The 19,871-nt window shown below is 44.9% G+C and overlaps 1 protein-coding gene across 2 annotated transcripts; it reads right to left on the bottom strand.

Annotated features, from left to right (window-relative positions):
- Positions 1-8,203: 8,203 nt before the first annotated feature.
- Positions 8,204-18,175, bottom strand: calm1a (calmodulin 1a). Of its 2 annotated transcripts, none has more exons than XM_064323172.1 (6): positions 18,022-18,175; positions 13,873-13,903; positions 13,243-13,386; positions 10,829-10,935; positions 9,627-9,762; positions 8,204-9,141 (listed from the first exon to the last, which is right to left on the bottom strand). In XM_064323172.1, exons 1-6 carry the CDS (start codon positions 18,022-18,024, stop codon positions 9,113-9,115), a joined length of 450 nt encoding a protein of 149 aa, XP_064179242.1. In that variant the 5' UTR covers positions 18,025-18,175; the 3' UTR covers positions 8,204-9,112. The 2 variants fall into 2 exon arrangements, with proteins under 2 accessions (XP_064179242.1, XP_064179251.1); XM_064323181.1 differs by lacking the exon at positions 18,022-18,175 and adding an exon at positions 17,997-18,021.
- Between the last annotated feature and the right edge of the window lie 1,696 nt (positions 18,176-19,871).

Below are 19,871 nucleotides of genomic sequence, written 5' to 3'. Positions count from 1 at the left end.
CTGCATTTACTTTTCTGGAGCGCCAGCGACTTCCCTTCTCTGAAAGGGCGCTCAGAGTTTCCCAAAAAAAAAAAAAAAAACCCCTGTGCAAGGGGCATCAGCGGGGCCCGCTAACGATGACGCGGCTTCTCTCAGCCAGCGCATCGCGCATCTACCAAGTGGGCCCCAGAGATCTGCTTTCTCTCCTGGCGCTCCGCTGACCCCCCTCACAGGAGCTGCAGAAACCAATAAGAATATAGCGCGGGCCCTGGGGACACTGGGGCCCGATTCGGCGGAACATAAAGAGGGAGGCGATGGAAGCGGGAGCACGCCCGCCCGGGGAGGGCTGGGGGAGCGGTGGTGGGGGGGTCTATGTACAGCCACGAGCGCTGAGGGGGAGCGGGCGGCTTTTACGGTATCTTAAAGGAGGCGGGAACATTTTCCGTCTCCGTGGACACGAGGCGCCCGTCGCCGGGCTCCACAGATGGATCTCGGCGGCTTTTAACGACATTGTCGTCTCTGCATCCGGCTCTGCGTCCCCGGTCCCATTGAGAGGCCGCAACAATGGGAGGCCTTTCAGCCCACTGCAGGATTCTTCCACCAGTGTGGCTCTCTGCTTGTTCCGGAACATTCCATTGAACCACGTGCTTCATTAGGGGAGAACCAACACAGGCTTCGAAACAGATCATCTGCTTCTTATTCTACAATTCCTCACTGTCAGGGCAACTAAGTAGTGCCCGTAACTTGAACCTTCTTCAAAATAAAGTACACCCTGAAATCATAATTACTTTATTCCGCAGGACTCTGGCTGTATTAACTATTCAATCAACTGCTGAATGTATGAAACGAATCCTTTGAAGTGTTTTTACCCATTAGTAAATACAACGAGCGTCAGTTTCTTGCAACATGACCATAAACCAAACAGCCATGGTTTACTTACTCTCTGACCTAAGTGGTTAGAAAACATGCAAAAGCTAAAAGCTCACATCCAGGACATTTCCTGTTTACTGGGTAATAAACTTCACGATTGGAAGGCGAGTGCTTTTGCTCTGCGATGCACTACGCCCACTCCATTAAGGCCTGCGTGTTTCGCTCTGCGTTTGCATCGGCACGCTTCCTCAGCTCTGAGAATAACAGCTTTCGCTATGCGTTTTCTGAACAATTTTCCCCATGTATAAGCAGAGTCCATATATAAGGAGGGTCCTGTGCTTCGCCCTGCTTATTCATCATCCGAATAACATATATTTCCCATAAGTACTGGAGGGTGGGTCCATATTGAATGTTTTATGATTCATTTATGGTACCTTATCCACTTGTAATCGACTCAGCAAACTGTACTTTGTTCTGTACCCAGAAAATCCTTGAAACTCTTATTCCATCTTGCCCTATTCCGTTTGACTCTGGCTTGTGGCAATAGGATCTGGGATGGAATGGCCAAACCCAGAACATAACTCTGTCTTCTCCGAAGCATCCATTTACCCCTGACGTTCTTGTCCGGGACACTTTGATGCATGGATGAAGTGGTCTCTTGGACATCTATGTCAAATCAAGTGAACAATTTAATAATCACATTTCTTGAAACTGATGGAGCCAGAGGCATGTCCTTTCATTGTCCCATAACATTGTCTATTCACAGATTTTATATAGCCTACTGCTCATGCATACATAAATTGGTACAAACATATGACAGTAACTATCATGTCCATTCGAAAAGGCACAGACGCACATGTTGTGGTTTTTTAATCCCGTAGTGTGAAATATGGCATATATAGTAAAACATTACACACACACACACACACACATCTACACAGTGCTTAAAATCAAGCCCATGGAGGGAGGGGGGTTAGTGATGAGGGATTCTGAGGATTAGAAAATGAAAGGTACTGCACTGAAAAATCCACAAATCCACAGGTTTCAGGTGCATGAAGTGCTCTTATGAGGAAAAAGAAATTCCTGCACACTATTACATTCTTAACATTATGATCTGGATCATCCCTGGGTGTCATTGTTTGGGGGCGATAATACAGTGTGCGGATACCCTTTTTGAGAGCTGCTATTGTTCTTTTTAGTACAACAGCGTGAATGACGTGATGGAGGCCACTCCCCTCCCTACCCTCTCACCACCTGGAGATCCAGTGAAGGTGGAGGATGAAGATGAGCAGGGTGAGGATTGGAAGGGGAGTCCAGGTGAGAAACGCTAGACTGTGCTGCTTGAAGAAAAACTAACATAAGAAATGATAGCAATATTCTTTGATGTATTAGACCATGTACCCTGTGCACACATAATTATTTGAAATGATTTGGCAACAGGGAGTGGATTTATTAGAGTAGATTTCGAAGAATCTTTTTGCTTCAACGGTTTTCCCCACAAACAGGGAGGAGGCAAAGCAGCTGCAGTTAAAAATAAGCACACAGTTGGTGCCCCTGAAATCCACCCTCTCCCCCCTCTGATCCGCTAGAATGTAGGATTCCAAAATTCCTTGGTCCCATCCGCTTTCTATTATGCACATGACATCATCAGCAACACAATGGTTTCATTCATCCAGGTTCAGCCCTCAAAAAAAGGGTTGAACTGGCAGATTAGGCCAGAGACAGACCAGAGCCATGGAGGAGGTATGTCCTTCATTTCGTCCTGCTCTTGGCTGAAGGTTGAGCCGTCTGATTTCCCAAGGGAGTTTCCTGATGTCAACACCCAGCAAACAGTGAGTGAGGAAAATCACATCAGCCAACAGCAACCGAGAATTACTTACAAGTGACAAATTGCTGGACTCGTCATACCTGTCAGTATATCGGATCGTGCTATCCGGAGTGCTATTTGTCATAGCTGTACTGTGGCTATTGCAGTTGATATGAGGTGAGGTTGTACGAGCAGCAAAAATGTGCCAAATTCTGCAAATCTCAAGTCCTAACAGGATGGTTTTTAGCGCCTGTCCCGTCCGGCATGCTGAGAGCTTCTCAGCAGGACTGCGTTCCTTCTGACTGGAGCAGATTTTTATTTTTATTTTTGGGTAATTCACTGGCCTTGCTGTAACACAGCCGTGCATAAATTATCTGATGCTTTTTGGTTCAGTCAATGATGATTTACTTTAACACCAGCATGGAATTGTTAGTGGAAACACAATTAGCCAGTCTGTGTGTGTGTGTGTGTGTGGAACTGTTATTCAGTACTCATGCATCAGGACCCAAATATGCACTGTGATTGTGCAGGCCCATAACCTCCACAAGACCTAGGCCACATGTGGCCTGTGATTACAGTCACGAGGCAGGGATGTGGTACTTCTATATATGGCTTCTTTGAGAATGTTTAACATTTAAATTTTACATCCAACAAACTACAGTACAAGCGTGCATGTCATTTAAAATAAAAAATAAATAAATAAATAAAAATTTAAATACAGGAGAAAAACAAGAACATTTGGCCTGATTTGTGAGGCTTGGAATGAATCTGTGTCTGCAGTGTTGTGCTTACCACTGCTGGTAAAATCAGTAAATTCCAAGGACAAATAAAATGCATTTGTATTCTGCAAACATAAGCAGCTTGCCTGGACCGTATGTAGCATATCTAACCATAGCATGGCGGGAGGGTGGATTCCATGTCTCTCTATGGTGAGCTGTGTGCGCTTGCTCCCTCCTACTGATGTGATTTGAGACTAAGCCCCAGCCTCTCCGCTGTGCCTGACTGGATGAACTCCTATCCTTTTACTGCCCCCACTGTGGGCTGTAGGTTTACATGTGAAATATTGATGTGGCCTCGCGTTTAATTTAACCCCAGGGGGGCTTGGGTGTCACTCAGATGGCTCAGGATCCCGGTCCTCCGCGGCGCTCCGAGCACAGAGAGCCGGCCTCTGATTGGCTGATGGGTCCCAGAGCCTGTCACTCCCATTGACAAATCTCCACAGAGTTGGTGTTCAGGGCCATCCATCGTGACCACAAATCACCTTGAAAGCACTTACACAGATTTATCAAGGCAGGACGTGTACAGGTGAATAAATCACAGGTCCACACTGATCGTGCTGAATCGTCTTCACTTTTACACGTTTGTTTGCGGGCCGCATGTCACTGAAAGCATCCTTTTCGCCTTGAGACGGGACTGTCCTCACTCACATGTCCGCTTTGGGGCAGCAGACCCCCCCCCCCCCCCGGAGGCTACATTTTGACTGATGCACCTCTCTGAGGGACATGGCCTTGCCCCATGCTGTCACCCTTCCCTGAAGCCTCTGGCCATGGGCCAAATGTCTTCCTTCCATGAATAAACCATGTGCAGAGCTGCTCAGTTAAAAAAAGAGCAGGACAGACTGCTCCTTAAGCTCCTTAAGATGAACTTCAACTGACTCGCAACCTTAATGTTGTGGGTAAACAGGCAACATCACAGGAACTGAGGGCACATTCACCCACAGTTTCAGTCTCTGAGGGCCATTTTTGGAACATACACTACATATTTTTAATGGTATGAGATTACCTCTCGGTAAATGGCATCCCTAGTGTTGTAAATACCATTGTTTATGAAGCATTGGCCATGGTAGTGCACCATTATGCTGTGATTCTCTGTTACTACCACCGAGCCATGCCAGCGTTTCCCAAAATGCACTCACAGTGCAGTGTGGGTCACATTAGCCTGCTACTGCTGTGCTCTGTGAGGCTTTCAGTGGGGATAAGCAGCCATTTTAACATGCCTTCTGTAACCAGCAGCCACAGAAACACATCTCCCCACTCGGTGTGCCTTTTGTCTGGGTCCAGCCCCCTCCGCTCCCTTCCTGGAGAGATGTTCGGTTGATATCCCATTTTATCTGGCGGGGCCTGAATGAGAAAAGCGCCACAGATTGAGGCGGGCTGGGGATTACGCGTTGGGCATGAAACCTGTCACATTCGACGAGATAAATCCCAGACAAGCTTTCACGCTGACACTCGTCCTCTCCGGGGGCTGGCAGAGAATCGGGCTGGAGCTGGCAGTGCCAGCCCCTCCGCACCGCTGCGCATCGCAATCTTTACGTAACCATCTTCCACATACCCACACAGGCGCTTCATCAGGTTCGGTGTCTTATCTGCCGGGTGATGAAATGTATTTCATTTGCTATGCACGGTGTTAGGATCATGACCTTGTGTTTGCAATGAATTAAACATGATCTGTAAGAATATTGAGGCCGTTCAGAAGACCGAGGGTTCATTTTGGTTACACGGATATCAGGTTGTGTATTTCCAGCTTGCGTCGTTGGGAGAGGTTGCTTTAAATAATAGAGTCGCTCACCTGGAAGGTGACCGTTTAACCTTGGCTTTGCGTGTGGTCACTTGCCCTTTTTTTTGGAGGGGGAGGGGGGGCGGGGGCATTACTGTGCACGAAGCACCCCTGTTGTTTCAGATATCTACTCAGCTGAGCAAATGTAGGACACATTACGAAGCAGCAGCCCATGAAAACAACCCCCCCCCCCGCTGCTGCATGCTAACTTGGGCGAATCTGATTGGCTTGATTACGCACCGAGCACTCACCTCATCGACTAGCTGTCCTCGAAGCCTGCTGTCCTCGGTGTGGATCACTTTCTGAGAGAAATGAAGTGGTTGTGGGGGCCTGCTGAGACTGCTCTGTCAAACCCCCGTCAACGAACCCTCCCCCCCCCCAACCCCCACCCGGGCCCGTGCTGGGTCTACATACGGGACTGCAGTCAGGGTACCTCCAGAGTACTTTCACACCACAGCATGGAACTCCATTTCTTCAGTTACTCACGTCTACACGCAGTTCAGCCTACAAGACCAGATAAGGTTGGGACTTGTGTGAGTACGCACAACTAGGAGGAGGTTTTTTTTTTTTTTTAAATAGTGCCTTCAAAATAGCTCATTTCCAGTACAATAGTGGACCACGCATTGCATGTGCTGTGCGCATAATGTATTCATTTCATCCTTCTGCCAGCGATTTCCCACTTCTAGGCACCCTGGTTTTATTACAAATCTGATCCTAAATAATGATGAAGTGCTGCCAAGCTGTAGCCTGTCACGCCATCCATTCTCCGAATTAGTCAGCCGGACAGAGGCTATTGTGGTCCCACATCTCGCACGAGCGCTGAGTCAGGGGCCTCGGCCTCTCGAGACCTCCTTTTCGTGAGCTTTTCAGAGGATCGGATCGGGATGGGCTTCTAGGCGAGAGGACTGTGTAATCAATCTGTCAGCCGGGGAGTGCGACTGTACTTGTTATGTCATTCGAAGTGCCAAAACGACTCCGTTGCGCAAGGGGATGATGCAGCCAACAGCTACGCACATTCGCGCTTTGAGCTCCGAGGTGCTCCCGTTTCCCCAGGGAGACTGCCTGGCCACCGCGATCCACAGGAATATATATGTAGGATGCTGTGTTTTTGTACATCAGACGGGCTGCTTCTCTATAGCTGAACACTGGCAGGGCTTGATGTTTCACCTACTGATTTTAACCTTGAATAACAGGTAAGCTTCCTGACAAACAGCATTGAGCACCATGCAAACATCAGGCTCACTTTAACTGACGACTGAAAAATTGCTTTGAATGAAGTGCCTTTCTGATGAAACCGTGTCGTCTGGAGAGGTGTGTGCGGCGGTACCCAACGCGCGTGGAAAAAGGACGGGGGGTGCATTCGCGCTCCGGATCCGCTGCCGGGACGCCGCGGACAGCACGGACGCCGGCTCACATGGCACGGGACGGGGCCACGTGCCAGCCCTCCGCCAGCCCGGCCGGGGAGGTGTGGGCCGCTAGCTAGGCACATCGCTGCACTCCTCCTCCCACACGCCTGTCCCTGCTCTCTCTCTCTCCCCCCCCCTGCTGTGCGCACACAGCTCTTGTACCGCTTAACTGACACCCCCCCATAACTTCCACACTCATCCCCCAGGCGGGACCACTGCATTGCATCGACATTCCTGAATAAAGATATAATATCGATACGGTACACAGGCTTTTTTCGATTTTAAATTCAAACTCTATTTGTGATTGACAGTGTTTATTGTTTTTAACCAATTATAACAGCTTGCCTCTTGCTTTGCTCCTTCATACACATAATACCGGAGCTTCCCTGACTACATTTTCAGGCACTACAAAGTGGACAAATTATAGGCCCGTAACAACCCCCAGCAGGCTGTACTAATACGTTTTATTATATAATGTCCGATATGAAAGAAGAAAGTTAACTAGGTCTGCATCAGCAGAGAGGGAAATCAATGCAAGGTTTTAGCTGAAGGCCCACATATAGAGCAGTTTTTTTTCCCACAAAACTCCCACGTGCCTTTTCAAATCCCTGTCATCCCAGTTCCAGAATGTTGGTGTTGCTCAGCAACCCACTTAATCTCCAAAGACGGACGTTCTCAACAACCACTCGGAAGAGTCCTCCACCGACATCACTCGCTCGCACACATGCACACGAACACACACCAGGCAGCTATTTTGGAAGCGAAAACCCTTCACCCTGTAAAAAAAAAAAAAAAAAAAAAAAGGTTGCTATGGCAATAGCATGTCTTTGCTGTAAAAAGTGCCCAGTATCCGTGTGACGGGTCATGTAGGAGGCTGAATCAGAGGCCTTCGGGGCGTGTTAAATGAAAGCTGACTCGATGAACGCACCCCGCGCGCTTTCCTCGCCACGAGCGAGAGCGGAGAGCCGCTGTAGCGGGCGGGCTGCCTTCACCAGCTCTTCACCAGGCAGGCTTTCACAGAACAATCCCTCACAGCAGATACATTACCATGGAAATAAGAAGCCATAAAAATTATTCAGAACCAAGCCCCAAAACTGAAAGTGGATAAAAACAACCAAGAGAGGGCTGACCTCCACTTTGGATCCTCATAGTTGCAGGCCAGGAGTGGTCAACTCTGGTCCTGGAGAACCACAGGGTCTCCTGGGTTTTTTTTGTTGTTTTTTGCCCATCTTAAAAACAACCTCTTTAGATCAAAGAACCAGGTGAGGCGAGTTAATTGATCAATTAAAACAGCTGATTACACCATTAAGTGCAGAGTAACAACAAAAAATCTGCAGAACATGCAGCTCTCCAGGACCTGGGTTGGCCACCTTTGTTGCAGGAATTTTCAGCAACTAAAATACCCCAATACTAATGTTAAAGGTTCTTATATGAGCTTTACTTATGTTAAAGTAAATATAGGTGGCTGGAGTAATGGGTTTAGAAGAGGTGTAACATTTCACTTTTACACATTTTGAAACCTACAAGTAATAACACCCTTTTCGTTCTAGGACTGTCACTGTGTAGAAATAAATACAGGAGAACGTTTTAAGTTCATGGTCTTTTATTGGAAAAAAAAATTAAAAGACTAGCATGTACAACTTGGAATGAACGTAAACTGTATTCAGATGAACAGCCTAGAAGACTTTTGTGCTGAAATCCTATGCACTGTAGATATACAAGATCAACCGACACGCTCATGTCAGAGTCGAGCAACAGAAGATACAAATGTGAAGGTCAACGATGTTCCCTTGCCAGAAGATTGACTCTAATCAGGCGAAAGTCCGTAATTGGACTCATTGCCCCCACTGTAGTGCAACGCACAACAAGGAAACAGCAATCCCAAATACCCACATGCCAAACATATTCTAAAATGTAATTTTTTTACTTTAAATGATCATTTTAAAAAATATCTTTTTCAGTTTTATCTGAGCACGCCGCCGGGTCCCGTTCCACTTCAGAGCAAACAAGAACCCGCTTCCTTCTCCAAATACAAACCGTACCTTAACCCACGACACAACACTTCAGTGGAATCAGCACGCCGCGATTCACCAGAGCGTGCTCCTGTCTCAAGCTGCATGCATGAAGTAACGAAGGAGAAAAAGAGAGTGGCCAGCCCAAACGTCATCACCGGCAAACGCAACTGTTTACCGGTTCGCCAAGTGCTTGCTTTTTCGTTTTTAAGGTAGTATAGGTATTTTCTCTTTTACAATTGATGCTAAACTGATTCTCTGGGGACAGGACCACTAACTGTTACATGCAGATATTATTTTTTTTGTTTGCTTTTTTCTTTTTTCCCTGTAAGTGGACAGAGGGATTTTTTTTTTTAAACATTCAATTATGTTTTTATACAGAAACAGTATGAATAAATGAACATTTTTGCAAGAGGTAAGTAAAACATTTGACTGATTTTTTTTTAAATCTTCTAAGAGGGTAAGGACAGGTTGGGAGAGCTTCATTTCGCAGTCATCATTTGTACAAATTCTGTGGGAAGAAAATGCGTGCATTAGATGAGAACTCTGGGTGAAATCCAAACACAGATGTCACATGCAAAAAGGTTATTACATTTTAAATTAGAAGCTGAGGAGCGATTTGGATTCCAATCAAGTTCCGGTTGCTGGTAAACAAACACTTTTAATATTCAGGCTTTTATTAATCTCATGACGTTACAGAACAGTAACAGCGCGGTGAGCAAGACAAAGAATCAGCTAAGTTTCAAAAAGCCATTTGTCATACTCCACAAAGACTTAAAAAGTACAGTTCTGAATGTCACCAACTAGCTTAGCAATAGCCTAATATAGAATGACAGGGGCCAATTACATAAGGAGGTGGTAGTGGGATGTGGGAGGGTTAAAGACGTAGTGTAGCATGGCAGTGATTCAGTGAGTTCTCGCCTCGCCGCCTCCCTGGATGCGCAGCCTACGTTAGCCACGGCTAGCGATCGCTCGGCTCGCCGAGTTTCCGCTTACCTTCGTAATTAACCTGCCCGTCGCCGTCGATGTCTGCTTCTCTGATCATTTCGTCTACCTCTTCGTCTGTTAGTTTCTCGCCTAAGTTTGTCATGACGTGGCGTAGCTCGGCTGCGCTGATGTAGCCGTTCCCGTCCTGAAACGCAGCGTGAGAGCGAGGTAGCGTTTAGCGCGCTACAACTCGATACAAGCCAATCCTTCGGTTGGGCAATGGACATTTAATAACAGATTAAGCAATGAAAAAGCCAGCTAAACTCCACTGCTAATCCAACAGCATACTGCAAAGGAAAAACATAGCTTTCTATAAGGCACACGCAGTCCAGGTCACAGCACAGCACTGATGCTCTTTGTTAATGGCATTACTCTTCTCTGCCTGCACGCGGTCTTCACTTACTGACCTCAGGATCATATTAAATTAATCTTATTAAAGGGACCTGCCCAGCTAAAGGCTGCAACACAGTTCAGTTCCTGAAAATCACATGCGTGTAGCCAAGTACATTAAATGCACACACATCTGCTGGCTAGGAGTGACTCACACTGAAAGCCTGTTCTTATTGTTGATTGGGTTGCAGTTGTGTGCCAGGGCTTTTGGATAATTTCCATGGGAATCTTGTCTAAGTATTTTATAAAATTGGGAACAGACAGATCTATAGAATGCACTGGCCAATGTGATACACAGAAACCCTACTGTTTACACCAAGCTGTCCATGTATTTCAAACTTTTGTACTTGTTTATTGTACAAATGTTCGACAGATGTATTGAGTGAACATGCATGATCTCACTAGACTTAATCAGATTTTATGTTCTAGAGTTTGCAATACACAAACTACTTGGTTGCCCTGTTTTCCAGGGTTCAACAGGAAAGTGCGGAATGAAAACAGCTCCTGGGTGCTGGCATATTCCGTGATTATTCACAGGCTGTTTGCAGGCTCTCCTGTAGGCCTGTAAAACCCAACCCTGGCCAGGATTTGGGTAGCAATTCAGAATTAAGGTGTTCGCAGAGACAATTATGATAGCTCTTTAGCTCCAGATACACAATGACATCATCAAAGTTTGATTTTAGGGTACACGCACCAAGTTTTAACAGTGCTCATAGTAAACATTATGGAGACCCATTTAGGGCCATTATATGGGTTAAATCAAGGCTCAAATCAAACGGTTCTACAGGCTCAAGAACTCCCCACCCACCAACACTACTCACCTTGTCGAATACCCGGAATGCTTCACGGATCTCCTCCTCGCTGTCTGTGTCCTTCATTTTCCTGGCCATCATGGTCAGGAATTCTGGGAAATCAATGGTTCCATTGCCTGAAAGAAGCAGAGAAATATTCAGCTCGCCAACACCCCAATCAAAGCTGCACTTGGTCATTAAGGTCATAAAAACTGCCATGGTAGTCCTCCATGGTCAGCCAAGCACTCCATCCATCAATGTATGAAACTGCTCTGTTTGACACCCTCCAGGTTAAAGGGTCCGGCAAGGAAATGTAGTATGGTAATGTAGTCTTGTATATAAAACATCTATTTACATAAAGGCCCCATATTAATGCATTATGCAGACAAGGCCTCTGTGCCTTTGCATTGCTTGTGGACACAAATGAACATGCCCCAATTTTAAATGAGGGGTGCACAACAAGTGCCGATCCGTTTCAGGACTCTGTGTCAACTTCAGCTCTTAATCATTTCATGAGCTCAATCATATCTTGATCTGACATTTGCATAAGCACCAGCTACAGCTGCCAATGTATCCTAAAGATTTCACTCTGCTCAAGTACAAAAGTGAATCAGCGTAGTTTATAGAGGTGTCAGAAAACTAAAACTAAGGTAACGGGTTAAAACAAAAACAGTACGTAGACCAGCCCTTCAGGACTTTAGGTGTGCACCCTTGATTTAAATACACAGTCAAACAGGGTTCAAAGGGATCAGAATCCCTGATTAATGTCTGATTCTCAGCTCAAGTGATCTGAACATTTTTGGCAATCCAGAAAAAAAAGTGCCTCATTTTCATTAAGCTGACAAAATGTTATAAAAATTGTTGTCAAATTGTAATCAAATCAATATCAAAAGCTGGAGAGCAAACAGGTTCTCTCGTTTGCTTTCAATAGGAAAAGTGCCACTTTGTTAAATTCAAACAGAAAACAACACCCACATCCTAGGTTAAGGCCTTCAGAAAAAAAATTTACATTCTGCCTGAATCCGCACGGTAACTGTGCGTTGTGTAAGCTGACCAACTGACTGGTGTTTCAGCTATAAAATGCACTCGCCACAACTTCACCAGCACATACAGTTCCATTGGTTTTTTCATTTAACTGAAAGCAGCGCGAGTTAACTGATCTTTGCATTCCTTCTTTTCAATGTTGTATGATATCAAATAGAAAAGGGCAATATAGCCTTTACATGACAAATTAGAAAATAAAAATAAAAAAGCACGAAGTTGCGAGTGCCTATTTCGAAAAACACAGCTAGACATAAGAGAAATTCTGAAGCAAGATAACTGAACTGTGGGCGGCAAACTGAACAAATTATTTTTAGATGAACTACTGCATCCCTAACAAAGACACACACACGCACACAGACACACACAGACACACACTTTCTGGGAAGGGGGAGGTGGAGATACGATGGGCCAGGGCATATGAAGATTAGAAAGAGCTAGGTATGATTTTCTTTATGAAGTGTCTGTATATAGCAAATTATCACATTGAAAAGACAATTTCTTTCCGGGTACAGAATGTTCAGAGAGCATAAACCTGATTATATAACATCTTTTATGAATCCTCATTACACGCCGTTATTAAAATAGATTTATTACAGTCTATACTCAGTACGAGGAATGGCAGAAGCTTCCGTCATTGACTTAATAATCAATACAGATCAATTCCCAATTAAACCAACTGACCAAAACATATATAGAGGCAAAATTACATTCTTCAGTTTCCAGGCCACTGATTAGCTCTGTATGACCTTATCTAGATGGAATACAATTTACATTTTGAAACTGGGGAATGCGTTACTGTTAGCAGTGTTTCGCCTTTTATTTTAGACTTGGCATTTTATACCAGAATTTATATCTAATAATAGTCTCTTAATCTGCCTGCACATGGGCATCAGCAAATGAATTAAATGAATAACTTTAGGTTAATCCCTTTTGCAGGTAAAGTAATTTCAGTAAAACCAAATCACGGGATATTCCCAAAAGAGAAGGACTCAATCCCAACTGTATAAAACCAAAGCAAAGCAACATAAGACCTGTGGATTAATATAAATACGCAATTCCAATTGCGAGCATAGCTGTTCTAGATCTTTCTTCCAATTTATGATTAAATACAGACGATGGTCAAGGCAGCCAATAAGCAGCAATCTGCGTTGGCATTAAACTTAACACTGCCCAGAAAACCTTAAACTGCAGAGGACCGGGAGAATTTCCCCATCATTACCAAGTGAAACAAAGCGCATGCGACTGTTTTTCAAATTTAGCACAACGGTCAAACAGCATTTAAATCCATTGTCCCATAGGGGGGCTGTTGCCATGGAAGCTGCACTCGCAGGCCCGCCCACACCCCCGTGGGCTGGGGGAGGCCCCCCGTGCGTGGCCCCGCCTCCAGGATTTCCACTCACCGTCTGCGTCCACCTCGTTGATCATGTCCTGCAGCTCGGCCTCGGTGGGGTTCTGGCCCAGTGACCTCATCACCGTGCCCAGCTCTTTCGTGGTGATGGTGCCATCGCCGTCCTTGTCGAATAAGGAGAAGGCCTCCTTGAACTCTGGAAGGGAGCGAAGACAAGAAAACACACCGTCACTGCCGTTCGAGTAACGGGGGAGAAAAACATTCCTCTACCAAATTCTTATGGAAAAAAAATCTGATGCTCTCTGGCACCCAAATGTAACCCACTTAACAATAAGTTTTAAGTACGCATAGCCAACGGATGTAAGCTGCATCAATATAATTGTGTGATAAGGGAGAAGAAAAACAGGTCAGGCCTGAAAATTAAGTCTCATGGTTACATTTAATTATGCTTCAAGAATATTCTGACTCTTTAACTTACAGCTTTCAAGAATTTCTGTCTCATCAAATTAATTTCATGAGGGCGGGTTGGAACACGTCACTGATTTCCCCAATCTAATTAACCGAGGTGTACATTTCCTGCAGTAAGATCAGGGCTGTGCTTTCAACACACGGCCTCATTAACAATGCACAGTCACTCTCACGAACACTCGCTCACAGAAATCCACAATGAAAATGGGCTTACCAGCAATTTGCTCTTCTGTTAGCTGGTCAGCCTAGAGAACACAAAAAGAAAGCTTGTTTGAGAAATGCTTCCCATTCCTCGGGAGTCTTTTGGTAGCCTGATGAAATAGGTCAAGAATTTTGTTTTCCTCCATTCTCCTCAATGGCCAGCATTATAGACGAACGTCGAAAAAAGGCCTTGTTTGTTTAGAGCTCACCCACAGTGACTACGCCGTTCTAATTATAAGGGATAAAAATTCCTGACCCTGAAATAAATGAGAAATCGTTTTTGTCTTTCTGTGGTTTGCACTGAAGGCACCGTGGGCTATGTAAATTCCAATCAATGTTCAGCTGTTTGAAATGCATGCCGCTTGCTTTCTCGCCATCGTGCTTGCTGCCACGCATATTTATTTGCTGGAAAGCCACTCAACAGCACGAATCCACTGAGGAAATGCTCATATTCATAATCAAGGAATAAAGCCCTGAACGAGGTTTGAAAATCAAAGAGAATAAAAAGCCCCCGTGCTCATCCTGCTCATAGCCCGCCTGTCATAACTACATCCTCAGATTAGACTCCAAACAGGAAAGAGGAAATGACCTAATTGCAGTATCCCCTTGGTGTAACACTGCACCAGTGGCATCAGCAATGACCATGGAGAACAGTGAGAACACACTGCTCAGTACTAAAGATCAGCCTGGACCACGTTTCTTACCATGTGCACAGATAAACTGAAAAGTAAATTAAATGGAGGATAAATTTAGCAAAGCATTTCCTCTCCACAGAACAGCAGATAGTGCCTTAAAGCCTTCAGCTGCATAACCTTGATCTCATCCAGGTGAAGATCGGTCAGATCAGCCAGATCAGCCACCACCTTCTTAGCCTTTGGCTCCGTTTTCTGCCGAGTATCAGCCCTCTTGGCCTCCGGTAATCCGTCAATCAAAACACAACCCCTGCTGGGCTTGGTGGTTTCGGCTTTGGAGGCGAGGGCATCTAGCGCCCCTCTGACCGACACCAGCCCCTGGGACAGGAACCTGGTCCTCTGCGCGTTCTGAGCCCCCTGCCGCTTCACGGCATTCAGGTCGGACTGCGTGAACTGCAGGCTGTTCTTCAGGTCCTGGACCTCCTTCACCATGTTGTCTATCCTGCTGTTGGTCGAGTCCACCAACATCTGCAAGAAGGACTTGTAGTTTCTCTCTTGCTGCTCTAACAGTTCCTTGTAGAAGAACTGCTGCTGGTCCAGTAGTTCGTAAACCATGGCCAACGAGGCACAGTCTTCCACCGGATATACCACAGCTTTTTTTGGCAGCATCTCCAGACCAAAAATTGAATTAGTCCTATCCGCTATGAAATGCTCAGCAGTCTCCTGAGAGTGGAGGGTTTATGTGAAGCCTGAGACCAGGGGTGGGAGTGATGTTGAGGTCTCCTGCTAAAGGATTGGGGCTGTATTGGATATCTGGGGAATAACTTCCACTTCGCCATTTCAACAAACACTCTACGTGATGGATCGCGCGATGCATTTCACCGCGCTGGGCAATCCAGGCTGTCAGCACCACGGTCCTGTTACAGTCCCTGAGAGCGCTTCCACACCCAGGGGTGAGTCACATGCTCCCCTGACCCACTTCGGCCGCAGGAAGAGACCGCAGCGGTCCCGCTCCTCGTGCAGAGGCCTGCTCCTCGCGCCGGGTCCTCCCGGCGGCCCAGCGACGGGCGAGGGTGTCTCCGCGGCGGCCCGGGCGCGGCTCCTCACGCGGTAACAGCATTCCTCTGGCAGGCGCCCAGCAGGGCGTTTCTCACAGCCCCACTCGGGGGCGGATCCCAAAATGGCCCGACACTGCATGGGCTGGAATGTGCCCCACACTGGAGCATGTGACCCTTTCATGGGCAGGACTCGCCCACAACCGGGGGGGGGTGGGGGTGGGGGGTTGGGTGCTAAAACGCCATTCAAGCTGCTGTTAATCAGCATGGCATTGTCACTTTCACACCGGCCCTCTGAGACCATCTCTGGAGATGCTGCTTTTTCTACATCGCACCTCCAGCAGGTAGCGTTAGCCCCGGGACTGCTAGAGGCCCACAAGTGGCTGCAGCAGCAGCAATTGAGCAGTGCGCACTGCTACGATAGAACAGACTCAAATTCTCAGCCAGCACAACATTCGAGGGGGTTTTTCTTGCCTGTTCTGGCTCCTGACTGGATCTCATCAGGCTATCCATCCAAACCTTAAACTCCAGCCATCCTCAGATTCACTGCTCGAACAAAGACGCGCATTCCAGTGCCGCGTACTGGCATTAACCGCTCTCCTCGCCCCGGCGCACTAAAAAGATCCCGTGGCACTGCTCCAAGGAGCAGCGCCGCTGACCCCAAAACTCCAGCGGAGTGGAAGGAGAGAGCGCTTCTCCGCACGAGCACACTGCTTCTACATGTCCAGTCGGAGTAACTGACAGCGGCGCGCCGCAGCAGCTCCTGTGGAGAATGAACCAAACCAAGCAAAGCCCACTGCATGCATATTAGCACACCCAACAATAGACTCGTGGGGAGGATTTGCTTCATCAGACTCCCTCAACATCAAAGAAAAAAACAGGAGCATCGATAATCCCCAATTAGATGGCGTATTCAGCTGCTCTGAGAGCTTTGTGTGGATAAGATTTATTAGGACAGTACAATCTAATCTACAGACGTTCAAAACTACGACAACCACAAAGGCCTAGACCACAGCAGAAGAATTCCTAAAATTCCTTGCAAGAACAAACATGTGTTCTGAGGGATCGGGATGGTTCACCTGAGATTATATCCTATTTACAGCCTCTTGCCTCATTATACATTGACCCCCCACTTAATGGCAGAAATGTAATACATTCCCCTCTTGAACAACAAACTTAACATTGATGTGAAATTGTAATGTTCCTTATGCACTGAAACGAACTTCTAATTTGTCTAAATTGAAATGAAATGAAAATGCAGAATTGAACATCCTCACAGGAATTAGTGTTGGTAAGCGCCACGCCACTGACACACACAACCCGTGTTCAATACACTGTCAAACTGCGGTTTCTTCCATCAGGCGGAAAAAAAACATTAGCTGGTCTGCCCTTCAGCCACTTTATCTGTGCCATTAGATCGTTTATTGTACAGTATAAACTTATATTACCACCTGACTAGCTAACGTTTGCAAAACCGCAACGTTATCTTAACAGTCACACTGTAGCAACTACGTATAGGGTGAAATGTAACTGGCTACGCAATGTACAATTTCAACAAACTGAATCTGAATTTAGATCGCTTGCAATGTACGCCAATAATGAAACACGTTTTTGCATTCAGCAAAAGAAGCACGAAACACAGCATGCTGGTAGCGAAGAGAGACCTTACATTACAGCTACTCGGGTGGAAGACTATACCGGTCTACCAGTACATACAGCTAACATTAGCTACTGTTATCTAACCTTAAACAAATATCAAGCTATCGAGTTGAAACTTAAGGCGTTGTATGCAACAAAACTAAAATCGAATGACATATTAGACTGGCATACAATAATGAAAGAGGTGATCAAGTAGCAAGCTCTGTTGCACATCTGAAAACTGCGAATGGTTTCGCTTGGTAACGTTAGCTGTCATACACAGTACGTACACTTCTAAATGTGTATAGACAGATAGCTGACCAACAATAAAGACGGGTAACTAACCAACAGCATAGTAAACCAAAACGAACCCCTCTCTGCGAGTTAAAACGTCCTGTATCCGAAATTGGATAACGTGCGAGTTCATTCATAGCTGGCTGGCCATCTAGAGATAAGCACACTTACGGTCAGTGTGGTGGAGTCCCTCTCTCCATTTTGGCAGCTATATCGCATAGATGACAATTGTATCAAATTGTAATAAAAACAGTTCTAGCTGACGTATGAAAAAAGCATTCAATAGTTATGTTTCTAATATCGTTCCAACAAAATACAGCCAATTAGCAAGCCGTGCAAGAAATACAGGAACGTTCCCGTAAAGTGTTCCCGTTACGTTACTTTTAGATGGTTAGCTCGCTGGCTAGCCAATGAACCACAAACCAAGGAGCTGGCTAGTAGACACAGCCCGCCTGTACTCATGCAATTTATCAAAGTATGCAATATTTCCTTTATTATAGTCTATCCGTACAACTAACCATTCCGTTGTTGAACGTCACTTACCATGTCCGGGCGGCACTGGTTCGATCAGTCAACTAAAACTAGACTACACTGAACACAACTGCGAGCTACTGAGGTCTAAGGTGTGTATTCTCTGTTGTCAGTGTCTATATAGCTGTGTGTATTCCTCCGCCACACGGACCCTGTTCACTCACTTCCTTAGTTCCTCGCTGCAGGAACACGCCGAGCCCCCTTACCCCATAACATCATAACTGGGCGGAGACACATTTCTCCAGTAATAATTGGACTGCTGTACAAAATTAGTTTTGTCAACTTCCTCATAGTTGTCTATGCAGTGAAAATGGCATTGCAGTACACACTAATTTCATTTAAACCAATGTTTAAGTATATTTTAATGCCATCTCCTCCAAAGGTTTCTGTGCTATTATTCATACCCCATTTCCCGTCAGAAAATTTGTAGCTCCGGCTATAAGAATGAAATTATTGTGACGCTTTATTGCTTCATTATTGCTTCATTTTGTAATTTTAATTTTAAAAAAAGAAAAAAGTGAACCGGATCACAGACTGAGTTGGGTTCTCCTCAAGTTTATTACTTTAGTCATCATCTATATAATTAACAGAGTACTTCAGTAAGAATAATTTAATATTTATTACATTACATTTCAAAATTTTAACTCAAGACAAATGTGAATACTTTACACACAATCACACAAATCAAATTATTTTAAAACAATAAAACAAGATTAAGTGGTGCCCCATCAGACTTTCTTCCAAGGTTCAGTTGCCATGAGAAATTTCTTTAGTAAAATTAAACAGGGCTCATAAGAATACCTCAGGTGTGCAGTTAGACATAAAACTTTAACAGAAAATAAGACTTCCTTATAAAATTGCCTACACTGAAATAGAAATTCATTGGTATGCTTTTAAACAGGTGCTATTATGTCAAAGTTGGTATGGATTTAAGAAATTAGCCTGTGTAGCTGAGGATACTCTTTTTTTTATCAAGGATGTAAGTAAAGCACTTGCTTGCCTACTTCTGTGGCAACATCTTGAAAACAAATATGTGCATGCTAAATTTGGAAAGCTAACTTCCGTAAAGTTAAATTAATTAAATGTTACACAAAATGAGACAAAGAAGGGAAAAGAGCATCTTCATGTGGATTAAATTTCTCAGCACAACTGCTGGCAAATATGTACAGACATGTCTGTGAAAGTCATTATTTTGTGCTGCATATGTAAATTCATACCAGATTTCTGAATTTACTAAATTAGGAAAGGTTTATTCTCGGCAATACTTTGTAGTGTAATCCTGAGGGCATTTTTTTTAAAGATTTGCATATTTTGCATATGTTATGCAACATGGGGATTAGGAAATACTTGAATGTCATAACACATAATCATAATACAGATTCTGTGTACAAGTTGGATCATGCAATTTTGAAATAATACTTCGTTTGAACATATTTACATGAATCTAAAACAGGGTAATGTGTTTAATAAATAAAAGCAAGTAAGTGCAAGGTTAAACAAGTGTAAATTCTTTGGAAGGCTTTGGTTCACGTTTGTTGCTGCTTTATTGGTACATGCCATGACAGTTCCATTTTCTAGCAAACAGACAAACTTTTACTTCCTAGATTGCTTTTCTGTGAAAGCTGGGAAGCTAGTTAAATACGTTTCCTTTGCTGGATTGCAGCAAGATTAATGGAGCTGTTGTTTGGCTTGCACTCTGAAAAACATCTTCCATTTTGGGATTTACAGCATCATTGTGGCATTTTTTTCTCCTGAACATTAAGACATAATTCATAGGCCAAACTTCTGACGTATTAGCTTTTCGGCAGGGCACTAGTTTATTTCTGCGGAAGGATACTCTTGAAGTTTAAATCCAATTTCTT

The sequence above is a fragment of the Anguilla rostrata genome, chromosome 1 (assembly GCF_018555375.3).
Source record: "Anguilla rostrata isolate EN2019 chromosome 1, ASM1855537v3, whole genome shotgun sequence".
NCBI classification, from domain to species: domain Eukaryota; kingdom Metazoa; phylum Chordata; class Actinopteri; order Anguilliformes; family Anguillidae; genus Anguilla; species Anguilla rostrata.
The sequence above is the reverse complement of the archived record's forward strand: the minus strand, read 5'-3'. Positions and strand labels throughout refer to the sequence as shown.

What these genes read in the sequence shown, in the direction of transcription:
- calm1a (XM_064323172.1), bottom strand. An exon ending in AACAGAAGAGCAAATTGCTG is followed by an intron (nt 13,387 to 13,872) that starts GTAAGCCCATTT and finishes GCTCCCTTCCAG; the next exon opens with AGTTCAAGGAGGCCTTCTCC. An exon ending in CAACGAGGTGGACGCAGACG is followed by an intron (nt 10,936 to 13,242) that starts GTGAGTGGAAAT and finishes TGCTTCTTTCAG; the next exon opens with GCAATGGAACCATTGATTTC.